At 39.2% G+C, this 25,890-nt stretch overlaps 1 protein-coding gene across 1 annotated transcript in view; it reads right to left on the reverse strand.

Moving 5' to 3' along the window:
* Nucleotides 1-353: 353 nt before the first annotated feature.
* Nucleotides 354-25,890, reverse strand: part of KYNU (kynureninase) — a 54,057-nt gene continuing 28,520 nt past the window's right edge. Inside the window, exons 9-13 of the mRNA XM_010000368.1 lie at nt 25,070-25,143; nt 7,181-7,233; nt 5,595-5,680; nt 2,176-2,406; nt 354-673 (exon numbers count right to left, since the gene is read on the reverse strand). Of these exons, the coding sequence (XP_009998670.1) occupies nt 521-673; nt 2,176-2,406; nt 5,595-5,680; nt 7,181-7,233; nt 25,070-25,143 (597 nt within the window). The 3' untranslated portion in view covers nt 354-520. The remainder of the gene's footprint in view (nt 674-2,175; nt 2,407-5,594; nt 5,681-7,180; nt 7,234-25,069; nt 25,144-25,890) is intronic.

The raw sequence follows: 25,890 nt of genomic DNA on the forward strand, positions 1-25,890 counted from the left end.
AAATGTTGGGCCCTTTGAAAAATCCAGTATGCAGCAGTTAACAGTTTTTAAACAACTAATTGTTCAACTTCTACTTTTCAAGTATACCATGTACTTGAAATAGAATTGATAAATTAAAAATGTAAATTGGGCTGTATCTTTTAACTGTTGGTGATTTGTCTGTTTCTCACTCTTTATTATGCATCATTTTTATAATAAAGAAGGGATTTTTTTTTTCCATTCCTGTTCTAGTTGATAGCAATTCTTCCATGCTTCTCCAAGTTAATGCAATGAAACTACATAAAATGTTTAAGAAAAGCCCCATTAAAATATACAAAGCATACTAATTCATGAAGTCAAAGTCAAAGCAGAGTGGAAATATGAGCTTTAATAAAACTATGTCTGTTGTAAATAACTATTCAAGCACAGTCATTTTTTTGCAAATTGCATGGGCTATAGCTCAGCCTAGTCAAAGTAAAGAATCGCTCAGCGGGATAAATGCATCTTAGTCAGAAATAGATTAAAAGATACAGCTGAGCCATCAATAAGAACCAGATAGTGCAGTATTGTTTGCTGTTTGTTTTGAAGATGTAATTGCAGATCCCAGGATTTCAATAAATCTGTGCACATCACGGAAAGAATTGTAGAGAGGAACTGGGGCAATGCGAAGAGCGTTTGGTTCTCGCATGTCACACTGCAAAACAGAAAGGGAACGCTCAGTAAATTCAGGTCACTTCACATTTATCTGTCAGAATATGTTTAGAAATGTTATCCTTGTCTTCAAGGAAGAATGACTGGACTGACAAGGGGAGATATGTAAAAAGCTTTGGGACCCCAAAAAACTGCTGTGAGGAGCCTTATTGTCAAGAACATAGCAAGAAGAGTAGTGTGTAGCCTGAACAAAGGTGCAAGGCTGAGGATGGGAAGGACTCCAGAAGTGCCACTGAGGGTTTCCAAACCAGCTATTCAGCCCCACCATTACCCTTAGTGCCTACAGAAACCCATAGGTGAAGAGGCACACAGGTGACAAAAAAGCCACCACAAAACAGAAACATGCCAGCATGATACTACAGCTACCAGTAATGTTGCAGGGCTTGCAGAATTTTTCTCCCTCCCCTCTGTGAATCTGAACATTTTGCTGAACAGAATAATCCCTCATCTTTGAAACACATTACTGCATCTCAAAGGCAAGCCAACACTGTAAGGCCCCATGCTCTCTTAAAAGCAGCAGTTCCTGGAATTCCCTGGCAGCACCAAAGCAGCAGCATATTTAACCTAGAAGAGATGCTCTTTGGGGACAGAAGCAGAAATAAAACTTGTATATAATTTATATAGCATTATCCTATCAGCCTCACCTCCCAGCACTCCTGCATCACCAAATGTATAGCCTTAAATTTGGCTTTTATTCTTTTTTTGAGCAGTGCTCACTGGTAATGGTGTCCCTTCTCCTGACTGCTAAAATATGCCTCTGAGGGAAAGATACCTTTTTATTTTTCTACCTTGATGCCTTACAAGGAGGGAAGGTTTGGCCATTTGCAGACCATGGAAGGGGCTGGTGGATGTTCAGAACAGCTTGTCACCATCGGGCTCTGGTGTTGAGGATGGTGAGCACTGCTGGCTGCCAGCAACCTGGGGTGGCACAGACCTCCTCTGGGTGGTCCCTGGCCTCATGCCTGGACCCACTGGAGGGGATCTGGACAACCACACCAAACAAGAGAGACCTGTGCAGGCAGTGCATTGCACTAGACAGCTCTAATATCCTCATTTTTATTATTATTATTTTTTTTCCCCAGTGTTTTGTTGTTGCTGTTCATTTACTTTCTTCTTTTTCTTTTTCCTGTCTTTCCTCTTTAGACCATGAGCTTCACATCCATAACACCTCCCACCATAACACACCCATAAAGCAGCTCTAATCTTAAACGTGACTACTGGGTGCTACTCACAGAACTACTAGAAATAAATCAATAGAGAAAGGACAATCTACAGTCTAATAAATTCTTCATAAAATAACTCTGCTCATTAGATTTACAAGTGAACACTACTTATTAGACTGAAGATGCTATGGAAGCAATATTCATTATTCTCAGTATTTTTTTAGCTTGATATGAGACTATTTGAATAAAAGCACAATTACTACTTTGTTATCATATAGGTTCACAAAACAGTACATAGTAAGATGAAGTTTGATTTACTCACAGCTACTCCTCTCTTCTCCAGCTCTTTAAACACAGACTTGATTGGAAGGGAAAAAGACAGTGTGAGCTGGCATCCTCTTTCCTCAATCTGAGATGGTGTGATTATTTTTACAAAGGGCTTCTCTGGATTTGTTTTATCCTCACTGTAGTAATGTTTTATCAAGTATTCCAAGTAACCAGTGAGTAGAATGGATTTCCTTCTCAGTGCTTTCATGGTAGTTTGACCAAAAACCTATAAGGATTTTAAATCATTAGAATGATAATGCACTGCTGTAGAAAATAAAAAAGAAGCAAAGAAGATTGAAAGGGAAGCAGATTCCTTTATACATTATCAATGGACTCAAGTGGTAGTATCAGACATTATACCTAAACATAGCAGGATTGGTCTTCTGAAAATACAGGATAATGTTATTTGCTTAGATAATAGAAGACATTTCTCTCTACTGTTAAAGTTTTACATTCATCTATATGGGCATAAATGAATTTGCACACAAAACCAGTCTGCTAAGAGAGGATTCATCTGCATACCTGATACATTCTCTATATGTGCAAGAGGGCTGCATGAAACTCAAAATCACATACAAGTGTTTTCTTGTCTGTACCTCAAGTAAAAAAAGTCAAGGATCAAGACTGAAACATCACAACTGATCTATAAACCCTTGTTTCTGAAAGCACAACATTTGTACTAACATTCTGACTTCAACGTTTTAAAGTCCTGTACAAGCAGCGTTGCAGGTTCTGTGCTCTGCTAGTCCACAAGAAGGAAAGATATTTGTTTGATTCTCGTGTAAGTGGTCTGTGCCTTTGCACAACTGCAAGGACTGGTGAGCTGCAAAAACTCAAAACATCATGAGACATATAAAAGTGATTTCTTAAAAATGGCAGGGCTACTTTGCCATCTAGCCAAGAACAAACAATGTAGAAGAAGAGTTTGGACACAATAGGGTAAGAGATCTTCTGCTTATGCTCTGGAAAGACTCAGAAGGAGTCACACAGAAGGAAAGAAAATGTGGCCCTGGAAACAATTCACCCCTGCCTTCTGCAAACTTATTCTTTTTCAGGGAAAAATGACAAGATATAGACACCCAGTTACTTAGTAGTCCCTTCAAATCAGATTCTGTCCCATACATTCAATATTGCTGCCCATGGACAATCATGCCTCCACTGACTGCAGATGCAACATCAGAGGTGGTGGCCCTGCATGGAAATCCATGCTTGTTACTCACAAGAAATCACTGCTCCATTTTGAAGGAGTAACACTTTTAAGGTGACTTGTATCAACACCTGAAAGTGTGTATAAAGAGGTAACCGAAGAATCCCACCCAAAACACAAGGTCAGGTTTCCAGCAGCATCCAGAAATCACTCTTTTGTAGAAAATGCCAAATATTGCTTCATGCTGCTCTCACAACCACTAGATGCTACACAAAACCAAAAGCCCCTACGTGTTCTTTCTGCAAGACAGAACATGGCTGCTGTGAGACAGGCTCTGCAGGCAGACTGTGCAGTCACAGAAATAAATGTGACAAGGACCAGAGCCACCAGCAGGCAGTACTTGCCCCCAAAAATCTAGAGATGCTTTCCCCACCAGGCAGGCAAGCAGAGGGGACACTAATGGAGGTAAAATGGCGACTTGCCTCCTTCTGGGCTTTGCAGCAGTATGAGGGATGGATCTCCTTGGGTTGCACGCAAAAATCTGTTTGCTCAGGCTTTGTGCAAGGAATATTTGGCCTCCTGGGTGAAATTATGGGAAAAGATCTTTAAAATGTGGCTGTCGAGCGCTCCCCTTTTTTCCATAAAAGGGAGCAGCAACTGCCATAACAGTCACTTTAAGCATTATTGAGGAATAACATGCATTAACACTTGCAGTTTTCATTGTTTCCATTGGAAACACTGCCTTCTGTTTAATGTGTCCCAGTGAAGGTGGCATGCAATTTCACTAGCCATCTCTTGCCAGACATGAAAACTATTTTGTTTCCCACTGTATTAGAGCAATTAGCACTGGGAAATCCTGGCTGTGCCAAAAGGTAATGCAGGCATGGGAAGGGGAGGCGATGGAAACTGCTCAGCCCTCATTGTTCGAGGCTCCCTGCAGTGGGCTAAATGACATCAACCCACACAAACTGGAGCACTGACAATCTGGGTCATAGCAGAACAGCTTTCAGCTTATCTCGAAGGTCACATAAAGTTTAAAAAAATATAGTGGATGTTTAAGGACTGGCAAAGTAAATTGTCAGGCAGGACAAGAAGCATTGCCGTGCCCTTTGCAGTCCTTCAGCATCACGTGTAAGCTGGAAAGAGCACAACTGGCAAGCCTCTGAATTTGTTTGCTTAAGATACTGGTTTTTTTCAGAAAATAAAGAAGAGGGATGTACAGCATATGGACATTGTTCTTTGTTCCAGCATCAGCTTTGCCATCACACCAGCTTTACTGGAATCCTAGCAGCCTCCCATTTATACTGATGGCAAAATCTTGTTAAGCGAGGCTGGTTTGGAAAATGTTAATGTAGTAGCATATGTAGCATGTATTAAGGAAATCTATGTAAAACCATCCTTTCTGGCCACCAAGATCTGGAGTCCCTCGCTTCAGGAATGAACCATCCATAAGAGAAATGCTGCTGTCTCAATGTGAAACACAGTGCAGTACATGCTGCTTTGAGGACACCTGCATGCCTTCAGACAGAGCTGAATTTTGCCCCCCGAGGAGGACCAGAGGGCTTTCAGCTCATGGGTCACCCCTTCCTAGCCAGGAAGGGATCAGCTGTGGATGGAAGGAATGCACTTTCCACAGCCACAATCTCAAGGATTCATTCAAAGATGGGACAGAGATGGGGCTTTGCTACTTTGGCCACCAAAAAAACTAATGAAGAGCAGCAGATGACAGGTTCCTTGAGAAACTGCTTCAATTCAGACTCCAGGACACCAAGTGACCTCATCCATTTTCCTCCATAGAGGAGCTAAGGCTGTTTTACCCAGGGAAGTACATGCAGAAGCAACTCTGGATGCACGTTTTTAGAGTTACATGATTCCTTCCTAGAAGGTTCTCTAATAGCATCCTTTCCACGAGTTGCACCAAGGTGAGCCCTGAATGTCTTTATGGGAAAAGCCACCATTCATGTCGAGCTCCAAAAAACCAGGACACAATACCAGGAGTCAAGCTCAGAGGTGCAAATCTCAGGTTTCCTGAGTCCAACAGCAAAGTTTGTGAGAATAGTGAAGGGATGAGACATTTACAAAAGGCCTTGGTCTCTCAGGATTGTGGGGTTGCTTATTTTTCATTTCTCCCCTTCCTTTGCTTTTTAGCTATTTTCCTTCTTTTTTTTTTTTTTTTTCTTTTTAAGGGAAACAGTAATAATATGCATAATAGTAATTTAATATTTTTATACTCTTAAATTATGGCTCAAAGTAAAGCAATTACTTACCTCTAAACTAGCCTGCAGAGCACAAACCAGTAAAATTGGAGGATTCGATAACCGAAATCCATTAATTCCTTCACTTAGTTGCAATTCTGGAAAATGAATAACTTATATTAGTGTTGTTGATTTCTTCCATTTAATGAATTGGACCTTATCTTGAAGTCTGTCCTCATGCAATAAAATATTTCCCTAATGTGGCCTGTGGGCATCAGTCATTAAAAGGAAATAGTAATCTAGTCACAGCTAATACTTTTAACTTAGAGAGATGCCCAATTTTATCCAGCAGACTTCATTAGTGGCTTCATGGGAACTAGAGAACTGCAATTAATTTGTTTAAATGGTGTGTGTTAAAACCACCTTTACACTTCAATCTCCTTTCACACTGGCATAAACCAGAGAAATTCCAAGTCAGCAGAGGCCTATTCCTGCAGAGCTGTGGTGCTGCCACGAGCAGGGAATCATGTTCCTTAACTTTATTAAAGTGACGAGACACGTGGGAGACCACATATGCAGCTAAGTGTAGCTTCAGGCCACACAGGGAAGTTGCACTGACTTTAGGCTGTGAAATTTCACAAAAATCTATTTAATAAGTCTGTAAAACCTTGCTGTAAGTTCTGTGTCACTGTTTATATTTCATGCTTCAGCACCAGAGCAAGAGGATGCTGTGGAGGAAATGCTCTTCATGCACTGCAGACTGGCTCATTTTCTAATGATTGTTGCCCAACTTCACCCCTATAAACTGCCCATGGAAATGAAGAAACATTTTTTTCCTCTTCTAACAGTATTTCAAGGCAATTTGTGTCTCCTGCTGGCTTTCCATAGTGCCACTCTCTTACATTTGGTCAGAAAACAAAGAGCAGACTGAGGCTATTAGGGATGCGTTCTCTAGCCAAAGTCACATCAATAGGTGCTGCCAGAAAATTAAAAATATATTAAAGAAAACCTCAACCAATCAAGCCAAAAAGCTCCTTTCTCCTCCTGGTCCCTCAGGATACTCTCTCTGCCATCCTTTAAAATGAAGCTGAACAGTCTAGCTATCAGATTTGGAAAGGAGTCCTCCTCTCATATCAGGACAATAAATATTTACTGTTTCAGAGCAGGTTTGGTTTTGTGTCATAACCCTTCCTGTGCCTAGTGCAAAGGGTTTGGAGAGGAGAAATTAGTGGTATTTCATGACTTATGTCACATTGCCTTACCTCTATTTATATAATTTCTCACTAATTCCAGTGGAACTAATCCTAAAGTAAGATATTACCAAGTGAATCATAGCAGATCCTCGCACCTCAGAGACTTCCATGATTAATTCACTGAGATACTTTGAAACTTTCATCTATATTCTACATCTGCATTTTGAAGGTATTTCAGCAAAATACCTAGAAGCAGACAGTCAGACCCATATGCCCAGAAATGAAATTTATTCCCACATTTAATTCATCAACTCCATTGCATTCAGCATGAGTTTAGCTTAATACCTTGAACGCAAGTGAGGAAATGCAAAGTTCTACCCTTTCTACTCAAACTACTATGAAAGTGAAGCAGATTAGACAGAAATACATCAAATAAGGTAAAAGTGGAGGTGTAAAAATACATACTGTTTTCCATGAGGAATCGTGATTTGAAGTCATGACCCCACCAGCCAATTAGCCTAAGAGTTTGTAAAGAAAATAAATTATTAGCAATCTTGGAATGATGATGTTTTAATTTATATTTGAGAGTTCAGAAATATATAAGCAAGGTTAAGAAGTATATACATTTCTTAGAGTGTATTTCTAACAATGACATTAAAATACAATAAATTACATAAATACCTAGCTCTAAAAAATAATATTACTATTTGAGAATTTCTCTTTAACTACTGATGATAAAATGTGCCACATCTTTCAATTAAATATTGATTCCTAACAATATCCATTTTGCCTGAATTAGTTCAATTTTTTTTAAAATAGAAATATTTCCACTCTTTTATTCCAAGGTATTAAATTCAACCCACCTGCTACGCTTAAGTTTAATGAGTACTGAAAGCTAAAATGTCTTATAAAATCTGACTTAGTTTCACTAAGCAAAGGAGCTGGTGATGGATACAGGCAGAGAGCAGGGTCCTAGGCATTGTCTTTTCCTTCCTGTGAGGCAGCAAAGTGAACTCTCAGTAAACTTCTCCTGAACTGAACTTAGGACAAAATCTTTCTTTAAAGTAAAAGCCAAAATACTAAAGCAGTTTAACCCCCAAATCAGGTTTTTAGATCATCTAAATAAATAAATATTCAAGATCAATTACTTTGAATATAATTTATCCAAGCTTTTAAACTAGGATGATGTTACGTTATCAACATTTTTATATTTTCTGAAAAATATGCTCAAGGATATAGCTATAAGCAGTTTCCAAAGTAGTAGTCAACACTACAAAATCAAGGAGTCTCTCCTCACCTCCCTCAGGTTCTGTACTTCTTAACTCCCTATCTGGTAATATCATTGATCAAAAACATCAGCACCACTTGCAATTTCCTATGTACCAAGGCTATTATCATATCAGTCAGCGCCTTAGAAGGTCAGGAAAGAACCTGTGGCCTCCAGGACTTGCCATATTGGACATCACTTCTTCCAAGGCTTTGCTCAGTGCTCTCTATACCAGGTAGCAGAATTGTTAGGAAGGAAGCCTGGCAACTGTTCAGAATTTGGAATAGTAAAAAAAAAAAAATCTATAGGTAAAGCCCATGGTAGATCAGCCTTCCTGGAAGTGAAAAAGGAAAAAGAAAGGCATTGCCCCTCTCTAAAGCTGGAGGACTTCTTTGCAGTATGCTTAAAAGAGCTTAGCTCTGCAGAATTAAGACCACATTTGAGTTAAGGATCTGCTCTATGAGTACCATTACAGCATGGTGTAAAATAAGGTACTTCATATTTCTCTGTAACAATATAGGTTTTATGTCTACTTCTACGAAAGGCTCCAAGCTGTATCCAAACATAGTGTACACAGGAAAAAGCTTTATTGCTGCAGGATGTTTTTATTATTGCAAGACCCATGAAAATCAATAGTGCAATATACATTCATTTCAAATGAGATACTACGTTGCCAAAATGAATATATCCCAAATAAACTATAATGCATCTTCCACCCAAGCAACTCAGTTACTGATGCTTTGGATCATAAAAGGTATTCCAGCTATTCCATATGAACTGTATAACATATACAGAATGTTTTACTATGAAACCTGCATATTGTGTGATACTATACTATGCTACTAATGTCAATGGCAAACAACACTGTATGAATTTCAACATTTTTTAACAGAAAAAAAAAAAAAAACACAATCCATGGGAAGTGTAACACTTGGACTATTACTCTGTAGGAAGGAGAAAACAAAACTACGTTCTGTTTGGACCACATCCTAAAGCCAGAGACAAAACAAACATGAGCCAGAGCATTACCAGGATAGGGGGCCTGAATGAAAAGGACTCTGGTTGAATTTTCAATGATCAAAACTTGCTAACTCTGAAACTGGCTCAAAACCAGTCCTCTGCTGCAGCTCCACGTCTGCAACTTGGAAAATGAAATTTCAGAACTTAAAAAAAAAATAAATCCTTCATTCTGTCATTTTGGAAGAGACAGTTTTAGCTCTCTTGCCCTTTCTTACCACAACTTTGACAATTTTCTTTTTCTTTCTCTTCTTCCCCCCCTCTTTGGATGTTCTAGAACTTCAGAAGTGTCACTAAGGGACGTGCACTTTGAAGCAGCTCTGATCCTTACACTCTCATTGATCTAATGGTCCATATGGATGTCATTATTTGACATTTAAGTTGACAGGCTTCAAAGTGTGGAAACTAACAAAATCTTTACAAATCAGCGATTGCTGTTTACAATTTTCTGTGAAATTTTTTGAAATGAGGGTTGCCACTGCTATGCCAAATTTCAACCTGTTAGGATGGGGAAAAGCGAAGGTGTTAAACCCCAAACATAAGGCTTTATAAATGCTCGCTAAAAATAATAGGCAATAAAGCTGCACATTAAGATACTGCAGTAAAATTCCTTAGTAAAGAGCTGTTACTCTGCATGCAAAACGAGTATTTTTGAAACGCAGTCTCCATTTTGACTATTCCTGCTTCAAAACACAAAGGCACCAAGATCTAAATTGATTTGGAATTCCAAAGTCTAACCTTTGCAAAATGCATGATGTGGAAGGCTCTGAAAAGCCTTGTAGGACGTGCTCGTGTTTAAAAACACCTCAGACTTGTTGGTAACTGGACTCTAGAGTTGCATCCTTTTCAACGGAGATAAAACCCATTTTGCAAAGTGTGCAAAGACTGGGGAGAAAAGGGTCTAATTTCACAAACTTTCCGCCACAAACCTTTGAGAAGAAGTTTTACTGGTGACTGCATCTGCATGTAAATGTGTCCAAACTGAGCACTTGTCTCCTTTTAGCACAGCACTCATTAAAATGGTTACCCCACCTGCCAGTCCCAAGCATTTCCAGCAAGGAGCTCCTGGAGCACCTCTACAGCTAACCTCTCTCCATCCAACAGCAAAACAAACATGAAATCCATTACAATGGATTTAATCTCTGAAAAGGAGACTAAATTAGTGACAGCCTAGCTGTGGTTATTTCTGTGAGGGGTGCATGTTCTCACAAACCCATTTTTATGATGAATTTTAAAATAAGTAACACATTATTCTATTTTATCCCTCAATTTAAAGCCTGTTCCTCATGGTTTTACAGCACTGATACTTTCCCAGGGAATTCTGCAGCTTTCCAGTCTACGCACAGAACTAGTTTTTAAATGTGACTGGTTTCAAAATTTGATGCAAACTCTTACTAGCTCAGTTTCATGAAACACGTAGGCATATAATAAAATATTGCTGAAAGGTTTTCAAGTTCCTTATTTTAACCCCAAAACATTTTCTTATTCAACAAATCAATGAAGAAAGATTTGCTGGGTTGAAAAATGACTCCAGAAAGGAGTAATATCCTCTCATTTAGTCAAACTCCCTTTAAGTGCCTTTACACGAGGGAACAATCCCTTCAATAAGTATTTTTATTTAGCTCGTTTTCCTCCTTCATATCTGTCTGAGTTAGACTGAAGTGCTGGTTGTTCTTAACTTGAGCTGTATCGTTTGTAGTTGCATTAATGATGCAAGAGTGCAGGATATAATGATCATGATGTATGTGCAGTGTAAACATCAAAGAAGATCCAGTTAAAGAACATAGAGAAAATACCAAAAAAATTCCTTTGACCTTTGCTTCGAAGTTACAGATGATCATGCGACTCATTTATAATTTACAGCCTGGAGCAACATGGGTCTCATTTCCCTTCTCAGCAAGGGGAAAAAAAAAACCACAACAAAAAACCTCTTGAGATGTGATACAGAAAACAGGGAAATATTATTATGATTCAACTTTTGTATTCCAGGGCAATGCACTGGAAGTATCCTGTCATTGTACTGTGTGAGAAATCATCTTACATCCATGAGAAAGCACATTGAAGAGCTACAACAGGAATGTGGTGTGAAATTAGTAATGTGCTGTGTTACATTTGCACAGTTCACTGGGCATGGAACAGTGTGTCTTCCCTCCCTTGTCAGGTCACGAAGCTATCTGAAATTTCATATTCATTACTTAGATTATATCTGTATTAGGAGTGTATACCAGCAAAGCATGCTATGTTTATGAAACCATAGGGCAAGCTAAATCATACAAGGGCAGTTTTAGGGCAGAGTCCACAAAGCAGATGATGTAGCTCAGCTCTTCATGCCCACATCACTTTACCCCTGCAAAAAACTCCCAGGTGTTGGCAGAAATTCTTTTGAGTTTTCATGCTCCTGTTCTAACTCTGAGGAAGAACCAGCTTTGAAGAGTTAATGAGACGTCTCCCTGCTCCTCAAGTTTATTACACAGAACTCGGGCAGATGTTGGGCCATGTTCACAAAGGCAACTTTACACAGGAGAGGGAATGGAATGAAATTAAATGGAGCGCATCCGAAGCACATCCATGCCCTCGGCTTATGTCTCTCAGCAGCTTTAAGACCTATAACAGACAACCAAGAGGCACAGTACAGTTTGACAGAGGCTTAGAGAACAGAGGTTAACTGTGTCTCCAATATCACTTATTAGCAGGAAATGTGTTAAATAAACAATACATTAGGTCTGCAAAAGGACAGAGAAAGCCTAGAGGCTGGAGCCAGCCTGAAGCTCAGAACTAAGTCTCACCTCAGCCACAGTGATTTGATCATGTTTGACCACTTCACCACAGAATCACCTTGGTTAGAAATGGCCTTCAAGATCATCAAGTCCAACCATCAACCTAACACTGACAAGTCCTTAACTAATCCATAACCCTAAGTACTGTGCCTATACAACTTTTAAATATGCTTATCCTGGTGCCTAGGAAAATGAGGTGGTACCAAACTGGACCACTGGCACCACAGCCAGACTCCAGCTCTGCCCAACTTTCATGTTTCAAAAGGCAAGTTAAAAATAATAATAGATGGTGCAGCCAGTTCATAAAGACCAAAAGTATTCCTTAACATGCCTTAAATCCATGTGAATCTCCAGCTCAGCTGACAGTTCCAGACCCTGAAGTACATTCCTCCCGTGTTCTGAACTCCACATAATATAATACAGATAGAAAAAGTAGCCAGGATCATCTCCTAATGCTGCTGCATTCAGACAAAAGTCAAGTCAAACTCATATAAACAGTTGTATCAGCCCTATAAGCCACCTTACTCTGATCTGGACTTACAAACAGCTCTCCCCAAACTCTGAGCACAGACCTGATCCCCAGGCTCAATGCTGGGGGCACACATGGTCTTTGCATTCTACTCTGCATTAATTTTACTACAGTTTTCTAGTTGTAATTTTTAAATTTTTAATTTCATTTTTATTGCATTAATTTTATTGCAAGCACACAAGCATGATTCTTTGGGTTCAATGCCAAAAATCCAAATACATATCAAACCGAACCCAAGCAACCCCCCCAAATAAAGCAGAAAAAGCTGTTCATTGCTTTGCATAGCAAATTTTTTGACTCACTGACTAGAGTTTGAGGTTTTCCATTTTCTTTGCTACCACAGACTTGTCTGATCATGGATGAGTCATGCAGTCTTTCCATACCCTCAAGTCCTTGCCTCTGCAAATGCTGTGCAGTGCTGCTCTGACTTGCTGGTGAGTGATGAGAATATGTTTGATAAAATATTTTCACATCCTTAGTAAAGAAGTGCATGCAAGAATGGAGAAAAAGGTTTCCTTGGAGTATCTTATAATGGATTTTTTAAAATACAGATATGGAAAGGGGAGTTGGAGGTAGTGACTGATGCCACTAGTTATTTTTTTCCCCTCTTCTCAGCCTTTCCCCAATTATCCTCTCAGGCTCAAAAGTTCTTTCAGAATTTAATAGTTTTCTTGATCTGTGTTACCTAACTGGCACTTACACCAAGAAAAACAAGCAAAATAAATACATAAATAAATAAATATTTCTATTTCTTAATTCCGCAGTGTTTTACAGCTGTGCTGAAAAAATACTGTCCAAGGGGATAGATGATGTTATTACACAAACTCGGTCCTCTCCCTTCTGGGCACCACAGCAAGGTCCTGCTCTGACCCAGGGCTCCTCTGGTGACAGCTTGTGGAAGGGAGTAAAACATTTCAAGTAACATTTGGTGTGGTGACAAGTGGTCTTTGTAATCAAAACAAAGAATAATTGAACAGTGACTCCCAGTTTCATCACTGAAATACAGAAATGAAAGATTTTAGCCCTCACGTGTAAGTGAAATTCTTCCTCTTCTGTGAAGCTATCAGTTATGGACTGTACTTCATAGGATAAAAATACATATATTTATATATATATGTGGAGATTCTATATATCTATAGATGGGCTGGGATTTGCATGGGGGATTAAGGGAGTTAGCAGCTAGCCCCTGTTAGAATCTAGCACTATTTGGAAACCTAACTCTCTCCCTTCAGGAAACCTTGACAAGATTGCCAGAAACTATGTTTAAAGCCTCTTTTTTTTCTCCTTTCTCCCTTCTATCTGCTTAGATATCCTTTATCACAAATGGTAAGACTGGGCTTCTTACATTATTCTTCTCTGTGCAATGACTGTTAATTTTTAGTAGGATCTCTTGTTAGAATTTGAAAAGCTTTTGAAGCCCAGGTAATTATTAGCCTCAGACTTCTGTAGTCTTGGACTTGTGCGTACTCTGATGCTTTCCTTACCCTTTTCAACTCATTACAAATGTTTCCTAATTATTAAGCATGTGTGACTTGTGAGCAATATCATACATTATTAATGGGCCAGTCTCTTAGAATTCAGTGGGAAAAAAAAAAAAAAAAATCAATCAAAACTCCTTCCTTGAAGAATTCAGATTGGCATTTTGTGAGAAACAGTGCTTAGTAGAAGAGGGCCCTTTTGCACCTATTTCATTCCCTCATTTTCTTTCCTGGTCCTGTATTTTCTCTTTTTATTTCCCCTTCTCTGTTTCAGCTTTCTTAGCATATTTATTAACTTCATAGATTTTAAGAAAAAAACAAATGTGGAAAGACAAAACTTTAAAACACATTGTGACATTAATAACAGGAGTTGATATCTCCCATGTTTTACAGATGAAAAGTTGCTTCTGTGAAAGTAGCAACTTTTCATATTTAATATCAATGAGGCTTTACTTTGTCAAAAGACCAAAGTAAGATGATTGTATTAGAGGCTCTTAAGTCACTTGCATTTTGAATGTAATTTTTCTCTTCTATTTTGAGTCTTGTCTTGGTTGAAAAATAGCTAAATTCACTTTCTGCCTAGCAGCAAATTTTAGCAGAAAAGAGCAAAATCCTGAAAAACAGTTTCATAATCTCAACAATGGCACTTACTTAACCATGCAGCTGTGGTGGATGAAATTAAGAAAACTCTAGATTTGAGTCATAACCTTTTTTCCAAAAGTAGCTGAGCAGCTCTCAGCTCCCTGAGCTTTGTTGTTCTTCACGCTGCAAAATTTAATGCCACTTTTGCCACAATTAGATAGACTCTTGGGTGAAAATCTAAGCTGTTTGGTCAATCAAGTGCATGGTGATTTACAGCTGAAAAGTACTTGGAGATAGAGGACACACACACTCTTCTTGAATTTATTTTTTCCTTGTTAGTCTTTTAGACTCAACACAGTTGAGAATACACCAATTTCAACATGTCCCTCCTTATTACCCCTCTGAGTCAAAACAAAAGGAAGGAAACAAATTCTAGCAGGAAACAAGTTGCTGTGAAGAAGAGAAATGGCTGCAACCCTGAGAATCTGATTAGGGCCCCTTGGAGTGGCACAGGTATCTCTGCCAAACCTCTAAGGCTCTTGCCATGATTTTGCCAAGGTGATTTTCTTCCCCACAAACAGGCAAAAGAAAGGTATGATCAAGCACCAGACAAAACTGGAGCCTAAATTAAATCCTGTGAAAAAAATCTCACAAAAAAACCCAACCCCTCCTAGGCTAATGAAGTTGAATTAAAACTGTTAAATCAGCTTACGAACAACTATTATCACAAAGTGCTCGTTTATCACTTCCACCAGCCAAATATCAGATATATGAAAAGAGGAATAAAGCCAACAGTATGTTAGCACATTCAGAAAAAGGGAAAAATCAAATATTCTGCCTAACACCAGAAATTAAAAATCAAGCAGGGAGCCAATTTACTCATAGAGATATTAATAAAGTTCTCAGTGATTTTTATAAAGTATTGAATAGTGCCCAATTATATTATGGTGATAAAACCCAGCATATTGCATTCTTTGAGAATTCAGTAATTTTTTTCTAGGCCATTTCAAATAGATTAAATTAAGCAAGAAGCAAAGCAACAATCTCTCCTAGAGGTACTTTTAAATGTGAATTCTGACTTAAAGGAGACTTGGATGGTTTTGATTACTATGATGCATTTGCCGAACTACACAGTCTTCTCAATCCTTTGAATGAGGGGAGGATATCTAGATAGATTTCTAAATAATACATGCATCTGATTGAACTATAATATAAAAATTTTAAGATCTGGGAAGTTGTGCTTCCTCAAGTCTTTGTTGTTTTTGAATACAGTAATGACAATATTAACGCAGGACCTTTATCATACTAGAATCCTTATTAGCTAAAATGTAAGAGTTATCACCTCTGCTCTTTGCCTGAAACAAGAAGCAAGCCACATTAGATGAGAATTTTTAATTTATTTAATTTTAACATCAGTGGCTGGAACTAATTGAATTCAAAGTGTCAGCAGAGTTGCCACAGAATCCAGTAGTTGTGCAACTAACACTGAGCGAAACCCAAAGAGGAAAGAACTCAGAGTTTATTGAGGTGAAGTTCAAGACAAGAAATCATTAAGGAGAAACAGAAGCATGTATCTTTCAGAGTTACTTTCAAGAGTCCATCACTAGAGAACATGGGAGAAATGTGACATCAAGACTTCTCCTAACAGGGCTGTAGTTGCCCTAATTTCAGTAGCAAATAAACTACCTGCATTTTGGGCCTTAAAATGTGTTTGAAACAAGGTCAAACATTCAATACAAGGTCTGTATGTCAAGGTATGTATGTCAAATATTTGACCCAGAGTCCAACACTGGTTTCAGCATCCCCTCTCTTTTCTCACTGCAAAAGCAGGTGAGAAGCCACCAGATAAGGACTCTGATATATATCTTTATGTCACAAACTACCTGTATCTGCAGCACAGACCACCAGTACACACTGATTAAATCTCTTTGAGCTTCCATACAGGGGCTGCTAGAACATCAAATCAGGAAATAGTCAATGAAAACAGAGGTGCTGAAAAACTAGATCAGGTTAAGAAATTGCTAGAATTTTGTTCAATAAACTGCACACAGCTGAAGAGACAATATATAAATCTTCACTTCAAGGGGCTGCTTTTTATGCCATGGGACAGGAAGATACTACCACTTTTCCAAACCAGTTGCACTGGTGTGATTAGCTCTCTGATTTGATGCAATGCAAAGTGAGAAACTGGGAGAAAGAAGAGGATAAGAGAGGGATACAGTGTCCCTCCCAGCAGCTCTCTGGAATCTGCTTTTCACAGAATGGCCACAGATTTCTGTGTCCCATACTGGAACTGCTGCTGCAGCTGCCCTGTAATTTCCACTTCAGTGGCAATTGAGGACTAGTGACTGTGATAGCAAGAACTTACCATCAGCAACAAGCAGCTGTTGAAAATTAGTATTTCACAAACAAAGTGAGAGGAAGGATGGCTTGAAGCAACTGGGCAAAAAGAAACAGAACATGTCATGAAGGTCTCTGAGAAGATCCTGACTCAAGGATGTGTGATGGGCAAGAAGTAAAGGACAGCAGCCTGTGGACTTGCTTTGCTGGACTTACCAAAAAAAAAGCTGGGCTAGGGGCAAAATACCTAGCCTGCCCACAGCAATGAAGATAAAATAGATTTGACTAAGGGAGCACAAGGGGAAAGAAAGATATGAAATTGTCCTGGTGTGACTATCTTCTCCTGGCTGAGCACTAGAGAGATGAAGGTTCCAGTCAGGAGAAAGAGGGGGTATGAGGAACAGAAACCCCAGAAACAAGTAAACACAAGAGGTGAACCAAGCTAAAAAGAAAACCCACACAAAATTCCCCTAATGCACACACAGAGAAAACCAACTTTGCAAGAACTAAAGAGGCCGAATTATTTCCTTCACCTGGGCAACAACCTTCCAATTACCTTTTAAAATGCTTATGATTTGAGTCAGGTGCTGGCTGTGATATGAATTGCAATAGGAGCTGTAGGTGTGATTCCAGAACTGAGGCTAAAGCCAGAGAGTGATTCAGCCAGGACAGGGATACAAATAGCTCTGGAAAACACACAGTGCAGGAGACTCCATCTGACCCAGTAACTGACAATTATAGGGATATACTCCAGGGGATATAAATGAAAAAAAAAAATTAAAAGTATTAATGGCATATAAACATAATGTCTATTGCTGGTACCATGATCTAGAAGCACATTTAATAAGAAAAAATAAGAAACCATTCTCCACTGTGGACTAATGAACTAATAGAAAAGCATGAGCAAATCTCCTTTGTGAAGGGCATGTGCAGAATACAGCATCAATTAAGGCAGAAAGCTTCACAGAAAGCACCAAAAATGGAAATTTGAAATAGAAAAAGTGAAAACTTTTCAAATACTGAAAGGGAGTCAACATCTAGTAGGAAATCCCAAATGCAAAACTGGGTGATTTCCCACACCTTTCTGCACAGAGGTAAGCAAGGTCTGATTGGAAACAGCGGAATATTTTACTGGATTTTTTTGATTGAAAATAAACGTTTTTCTCCCTAGGAGACAAGGGTTCTGTGAGGTGAATACAGAATGTAGAGACTGAGATACGGATAAGCATAAAAGGGGAGATAATGTCTCTGAGACCAATTAAAAAGGCAGGTAAAGAAGATTTTCTTTCCATTGTGTTAAAGGTGTGTGACACCAGCTTGAGTGTTACATCTCTGGAAGTTCATTCAGCCTTCTCTTACTGGGAAAAATCAAGACACAGCAAAGTGCTTTCAAAACCACCTGCCTCAAAGTGGAGAACTGAGACACAAACTCCAGGCAGCTCACAACACAAACCCTTCGAAGAGGGGAAAAAAATAATAATCACAGCAACCATACAGACTCCAAGGGGAGCCCCAGGATCTCTTCCTTGCTAGTTAACCAGGATGCAAGAGCAGCCCCAGGCTACATTCACCTTTCCATCAGGCTAAGCCTTTTGGGGTCCTTTCATGTGTTGGAGCAGTTGTGTCTTACACCATCTGATGAGAAAATCTAGAGGCAGCAGATTGGAAAGTGCATCCACAAGTAAGGCACCCACCTCCCTCTTGTTTCCATAGCTGGGAGTGGGAAAGGGCCATGAGAGAGCAGTCTAGGTGGGGTGTGTCCCATCAGCATGGCCCAGAAGGAAAGATATGGGAGAAATTTGAATCTGCTCAGATCTAACTTGTAAACTCACAAGTTTAGTGAGTGATTGCCAAAGAATGAATATCATTAAAGACCTATTGCAAGAATTTGACCTGCCCCAGCCTTAAAATCAAAACTATTTTTCAAAAAAGGCCATGACAAGCTTCATGCTTTAAATGTTATTTCTTCATATTGCTGGTAGAGTTTTGGACAAGAGAAAGAGCATGTCATCAGGCAAAGATTTAAATATACATAAAATCTCCAAATTTGCACCCAAGACATCTGCAGATGTCTGCAGCCAAATGTACTTCAGCTATAAATACTATTTTGGATAAGATATGACTCATAGAAGCTAAGTACTTTTGTTTACTCGTTTATCTCCACTTATCCCAGCATTTTCATGCCTTGGTAACTGGCATGAAAAGCAGGAAACAGTCCAGCATCATGCTTTTTAGAAACAGTACCACATATATTGAAGAAATTTGACAGAAACCATGTCTTTGCTTTTCCAAATACTCCATTTTTAGGTCTGAGATTTCAAAACTGTAAATAAGTGTCCAAGTAGCATGGGGATATACACAAGGAATGAAAACAACACATTACCTTCCATACTCATTCTAACTATCCCATAGATGAAGCAGACATGATGCACAGCACATTTACCCATACACAGACCCATGAGTTTAGAAGGAGACACAGCTCCTCTCTCAAACACCTTAAAATCTAACCAGGGCACAGATGACAAAACATGAGGGAAGACCTTTCATGGAAGAAAGAACAAGATTATTTATAATGAGAAAAGAAGCAAGATTGCTTGAAGATACAGCTTAATTATAAGGGAGGATCTGAAGGAAGACAGAATGAAAATGCTTGACAGAGTACAAGGAGACAGTCATGGGAGCCACATAAAAGGAAGTACAGAGCTGAAGAAATGAGAAGGGGAATAGATGATGTGAATGTACATTAACCTCTCTCTTTTTTTCACCCAGAGACTCACTTCAAAGTTAAAAAATGCTCTTGGATATTTGCCATTCAGTTGGTGAATTGGAGAACACACCCCTGCAGGCCCATCATGGGTCTAGATTGGCCTAATAAATCACTTGTCCCAAGACAATGTAATTAAGCCTAATTAGCCAGTGCCTTTATTCCTAAACAGCCTCTTCCCAAGGGAGGTTTTAACTTTTGGTTTCTAAATTAGCTCAAGGAGCTAAATTGTTCTCATCTCCTTGGCAAAGAAACAGTTCATGTCTACCTTAGTACAAGATACTTTATGCACTCAGGAGACACACGCTGCCCTCCACGGATAGGTTATCCATACATCAGTCCACAATTTGATTCCACTAGGACCAGTGACAAACTCTCCTGCAAAGCACAGCATATAGCTTGCATCTGTGATCATTGACTTACCACCTGGCTACATTCAACACAGCTCCCTGGAAGTTTCTACATTGCTCCTCCAGATCCTCTCCTTGGCCTGGCTGGGTGTTCTGTTCTACTAAACCTTTGAGATGCTCAGGGCTGATAGACTCCAAGGGTCAGTGAGAACTGGCCCATCTTAGTCTATTATCCCTAGAAGCATTTTAAACAAGAGCAGCTTCATTTCTTTCTAATACAGTAGATATAAAACCACCTTCACAATCTTTTTATGAGTGTCCTTTGCTCTCAACTCTGCTCCAAAGCTACATTGTTTTCAGTAGTTTCACACAAGCTTCAGCTATTTCGTTTGGGGATTATGTGGCTCTAGTTCAAAAAGGAATAATGTGGTATCTCCTCATATATCAAAAAAATAGCTAAAGAAAATCTCAGCTGAAGCTACTAGCCCTGGAAGGGGTTGAGCAGCCACTTGCAAAACAGATATATGAGCAGAGAGGGTCTCCATGGGAACAATGTGGTGACCCAGAAGACCTGGGCAAAATGGGAAGGGGGGGATGTATGGAGCTGGAATAGTCTGGTTTTGTTTATCTCATGCTAGAGTAAAAGTTCACATACTAAAAAGCAGTGCAGGTTTCTATAAAGAAGTAACAAAAAGCCATCTGTGGTCTGGCATTTTCGCTAGTTTCAAGGTGCCAAAAAGGAAAGTGATCTAAGAGAAAGGGCTGATATCTCACCTCTGCCTATGAAGAAATTGTCTGAAGATACCTCGTGTTTCTCAAAGCTAGTATGAAATAGTTCCCTTTTTGCTTCTTGTTCTTTGATACTTTTTTTATCCCATAGTACAAGCTGACAGGCTCTGGACATCAGCTGCTTCCTGCACACGCAGCATTTCTGCACATCACACAAACTTCTTTTTAAACTCTACCTGCTGCTAGTCTGTGCTAAAGCTAAGTCTTGATAAATCCTTTCATTTAAAACACTAGACTGTGTACAATTTTCATTTAATCCTCTGCCAAGGCTTATCTATTATTCTCCTGGCTACTTTACATACATTTATTTCCCTTTCATCTTTTTAAGTTATGCCTTAATTTTCTTACAGCAACTTGACTAGGACTTCTTTTCTTCTCCCACCTCAGGCCTCTGAGTTTGTCCCCTCCTGTCCCTTATGCCAGCTGGCAGCAGAGCTGAACTCATTGCACATTCACAGCTGCACATACTCTGCTGTGAACACCTGATTTCTCCTGTACCTTCTTTCATAGGTGTTCACAAACAATCTCACTTGATTACAGCTAAGTTCCTTGGTAGATGTCCTTCTTATAACTTAAGAAACTGAGAAAAGAGGAGAGGGGGGGGAAGAGAAAACAAAAAAACCATAACTTATCTGGGTCCCAGAAAGCTAGTCAAGCAATATTTTAGTATTAGTAGGTCACCTTAGTGCTCTGTGTGTCTTGGAAACCTCCTCTCCACAATATTAACTGCATTTACATGGGAACTTGGTGGCACAGGATCAGCCTGCACTGGCCAAACCATTTCAGAAGGGATTTCACAGCTCTGCTCTGTCCTAGTCTTTTTTTATTTGAAACCTTCCCATAGAGAAACTACTCCAGCACAATTAGCCAAAAATGTATTGCATTGTGATATATGGAGCAGGTATTAAAAAAGCTATTTGAGTATTAGAAGAGACTTCAAAGGAGGTGAGATCATGAGAAAATAGGGATATATTAGACCCATTTATGTCACATTGGTTCAATTTTATGGCACTAGGAAGAAAGACAGGGGACTAGCAAAGGACTGCCCAGCATACTTGGGTACAGATGTTAATTAGGATGGTTACAACATATAACTTTCAGACTCATGGCCCTTGCAGTGAATTAGAGAACTGTGCCTAACTAATCCAGGGAGTGAAGGTCAGTGTATGCAGTGACACAAAACAAGAAGGAGATATATGAGTCTGTATACTGTCCATAACCTTCACCTGCCAACCAGGATCAAACCTCTATCCTGGCCATAAATCCAGTTCCAAGCTGGTGAATTATCAGCTTTAAGAACTCTTGTAGGAAGCTTGCATATCCATAAAGGAGTAGGATTTCTGCTGCCTGTTGTCTGCTGGGATGTGACATTACTGAAGAACATTGGGTTTGGATTGGGTGGGTTTACAGTCAGGCTGCCGTGACCTCTATCTGCAGAGTCAAAGCCCAAAGCAGTTTGTGTCCCCCAGCTGCTGGTAGCAAGGCTAGCAAACCAATTCATCACTCTTTCTCAAGTTGCATTTTAAAAGAAAGGAGCAACAGGTAAGTGTTTTGTTGTCCAGGGGCCGGGCTCTGGATGGAAGTGGGGAGCATCTGGGGGAGGAACCCGGAAGGAGATATATGAGTCTGTATACTGTCCATAACCTTCACCTGCCAACCAGGATCAAACCTCTATCCTGGCCATAAATCCAGTTCCAAGCTGGTGAATTATCAGCTTTAAGAACTCTTGTAGGAAGCTTGCATATCCATAAAGGAGTAGGATTTCTGCTGCCTGTTGTCTGCTGGGATGTGACATTACTGAAGAACATTGGGTTTGGATTGGGTGGGTTTACAGTCAGGCTGCCGTGACCTCTATCTGCAGAGTCAAAGCCCAAAGCAGTTTGTGTCCCCCAGCTGCTGGTAGCAAGGCTAGCAAACCAATTCATCACTCTTTCTCAAGTTGCATTTTAAAAGAAAGGAGCAACAGGTAAGTGTTTTGTTGTCCAGGGGCCGGGCTCTGGATGGAAGTGGGGAGCATCTGGGGGAGGAACCCGGTTGGTGAAGCCATGCACGGCTACAGCGTGAGCACATATTGGCTTGCACTGCTTTCATTAGCAAGTCTGGGCATGGACAAAAGATCACTCATGAAATCAGGGGAAGTTAAAACAAAATGCCTAAATGCCTTTGGTGATGGGCAGTAGCTGCTCTTGGGGGATTAAAATTAAAATTTTGGATTGAGCTGTTTAATTTTCAGTAAGTGCCTCAGCCCTTTCTGCCCCAGCCTCAGGCACTTGGCAAACCTTCTGGGTCTGCCTCTCCGAATGGTCTGAAGATACATTTTCATATTAAACCACAACACATTGTTTCAGTCTAAAAATAACTACCTAGTCAATAGCTTGCAGAAAATACGAAGGATGAGGCAAATTAAAGAATTCTATGTAGGTGGGTAAAGTGACTTGCATAATATTGGCCGTGAAGTAAAAACAACATTTCAGGCAGTTAAAACGACAAAAGAATATCAGTTGGGTTGAAATATAATTACTCACTTACGTGTGGGCTGAGATGCAAAGAAACAGAAGTGTTTGGTGCTTCTCTTTCTGAGGGAAGTTTTCTGGCCACTGGGTGTCATCCTTGACTCAGATGACAGCCATGAGCTTTTCAACTACAACATTAAACCCACAACTTCCCGAGCAGTTAAATTCCACTCTATTCGATTGTACAACAGACAGCAAATAGCTCTGCATTTAAATCAGCTATAAAATTGAATACTTTGACATAGACAAATTCTCCTTTGTCTCACTGCTTTATTTGGAGACCTGAGATGGCTGGTTGATGTAGAAAAGAAAGAAAAGGAATGCAACCAGAGCATATTAACTACAAACAATTTGATGAGAGATTATCAAATCTCAGGAAATAAGAAATAACTATGATCAAATAATGCAAAGGGTCTATGCAGGAAGCTTGAAATTGTAACCTTAATTGGGGCCCAGGCCAAAAAAAATCCCACTTATAGGCAATTTTATTTAGAGACATCCAGTATCCAATTTTAGTACACAAAGTAATGACTATGTATGAAGAAACATTCAGCAAAAACTAATTTAAGCTTTTACCTACAATTCTAAGCTAGTACCCTCACAGAAGTTTCAGAATTTCAGCAAGGAGGCCAAAAGAGTCAAAGTCCTTGAGCTTTTATTAATTCATTCCAGTGCTACTCTTTGATTTCTATCTGGCCCACGTATTTTCACTGCTCAGCACCTTCCCAGTTCCCTACAGTTGCAGCCCAGAGGTTTGACCATAACAGCAATACCTGCACCTGGATAACAGGGAAGCAGGAAAATCCTTTCCAGAAGAAATATCCTGGTATTTGGAATATTTTCTTAGCATTCACATGTGAGGATCAAATCTGCTCACAACAGGTCATATGTCATCCTAATGAGTTTTCTGTTATGGGTGGCTGAGAAGAACTTATCAGTGTTATTTTGTTATCTCCAGGGAGTCTAGACAGTCTGAAACCAGCACATAGTGCAGCAAAGCTGCTTATTATAATGTTATTTCTCTCTGAAACCTGATTTAGGTTGCCTTCTTCAAGCTAAAATAAAAGCAAGTGCCAGCAATTTCTCCAAGCACAGCTAGAAAGAAACATTTACATTTGTCAGTGCATTAAAAGTATTAATCCTACTGCTCTTAATGTACATACATAGAACAGTCATAGAACATTTCAAGTAACATTTGGTTTCTTGGTTTTTTGATGTGTTTGTTTTTTGTTTTTTTTAATGCAACTAACCTAAGTTGATAGAACAGCTTTTCATGGATTACACAGTCTTTGAGAACAGATCTCCATGTAATACTTCCTAGCTTTACCAGTGGATATAAATTTAATGAAAATATGCCAGTATTAAAGAGCTATTAGACACAGGGCTGAAATTGTCTTTCATTTTGTTCAACAGCCAAAGACTTCAATTATTTAAATAAATCAATTTTTAAAGGAAGATGTTAAATATTCTCTTTATATGATACAGTCTCACAAGCATGATTTAGGTTTCTTGTTTTTAATATTATAAGCTTTCTCTTTTGTAATTCTGTTTAGATTAGAACTGATAGCAGACTTCAAGGAAGAAATACATTTAAGATGTGTAGCATATACATTAACAATTTCAAAATTTACTAAGATTAACATTGTTAACATTGTTAGCAGCTGAGGTAACAAAGTCAGGTAACAAAATTATCTAAACTTGTACTAACCTTTTCATTGATGCGAAAAGTCAGTAACAGATGCCCAATGAGGATTTTTTGAAGCAAGGAATTACTTCTCCATCTATATATATATACATGTATATATACACACCTACATGTATATACAGCTACAGAGTTCCATAGTCAATGACTAGGAATCTATACACATTCAGATGTCAACTCAAAGGGAAGATATTTTCCCATTTAAACCTCACAGAACCTTTTCTTTGGGTATAGAAATATACTTACACTGGTTTAATACTCTGGGAATGCTTCTCATGAATGTAGGCACCAGCCAGGCCTCCTGCTCCAGAATTTAAATACTGCAAAGAATAAATCAACATGTACATGTCATGTTCATTATCTGTAAAGTGTAGCTTTCCTTCCCTCACCCCACTCTATACAGCAGACCAATTTTAACATTTCTAGTGCTTTCTAACTGCAGATTCTAGCATTAGGACCAAAGTGCTAATGTAGATAAAAACAGATATATTTTTCCAGATTAATTCTAAAAGTATCTTTCTTGGCTTAAGTATGATATTTGAAGTCTAACAGACAAAAGGCTAGAAAATTGAAGTATGACTGAAACAGTCCCATGTCATAATACATAGAGCAAAATCATCAGACAGCACAGCTGACTGTATCTGTCAGATCTTCAACTCTAGAGAAGTCAAATGAAAGATAAATTATTTCTGATCATAGAAAAAGTGAAGTTCAGAGAAGAATATTCTCAGGCCACTTAAGAAAATCCAATAGCCTCAAGGCCTTCTCAGTGTGGAAAATAAGAGATGAGGCTCTGAAACTGTGACCACAGAGTGTACTTCAGAGCAGTTGTTTAAGCACCACTGGCATCTATCTCACTTTGCAGGTCATTGTCACTATTTTCTTTTGGAAATTTTTGTAACAAGCCAACACTGAAGTCAGTGTCCACCTCCTTGTGGTTGGTTCAAAGATTCAGCTAAGTCTTGATTCAACAGTTCAGGTGTAGTTCTTACTCATCTGACCTGTTTGCTGACCCACCACATAAGTGACATTATGGAAAATAGTCTCAAGCAATGAATCTGTGTTAC

The sequence above is a fragment of the Chaetura pelagica genome, unplaced genomic scaffold (assembly GCF_000747805.2).
Source record: "Chaetura pelagica isolate M959 unplaced genomic scaffold, ChaPel_1.0 scaffold386, whole genome shotgun sequence".
Classification (NCBI taxonomy): Eukaryota; Metazoa; Chordata; class Aves; order Apodiformes; family Apodidae; genus Chaetura; species Chaetura pelagica.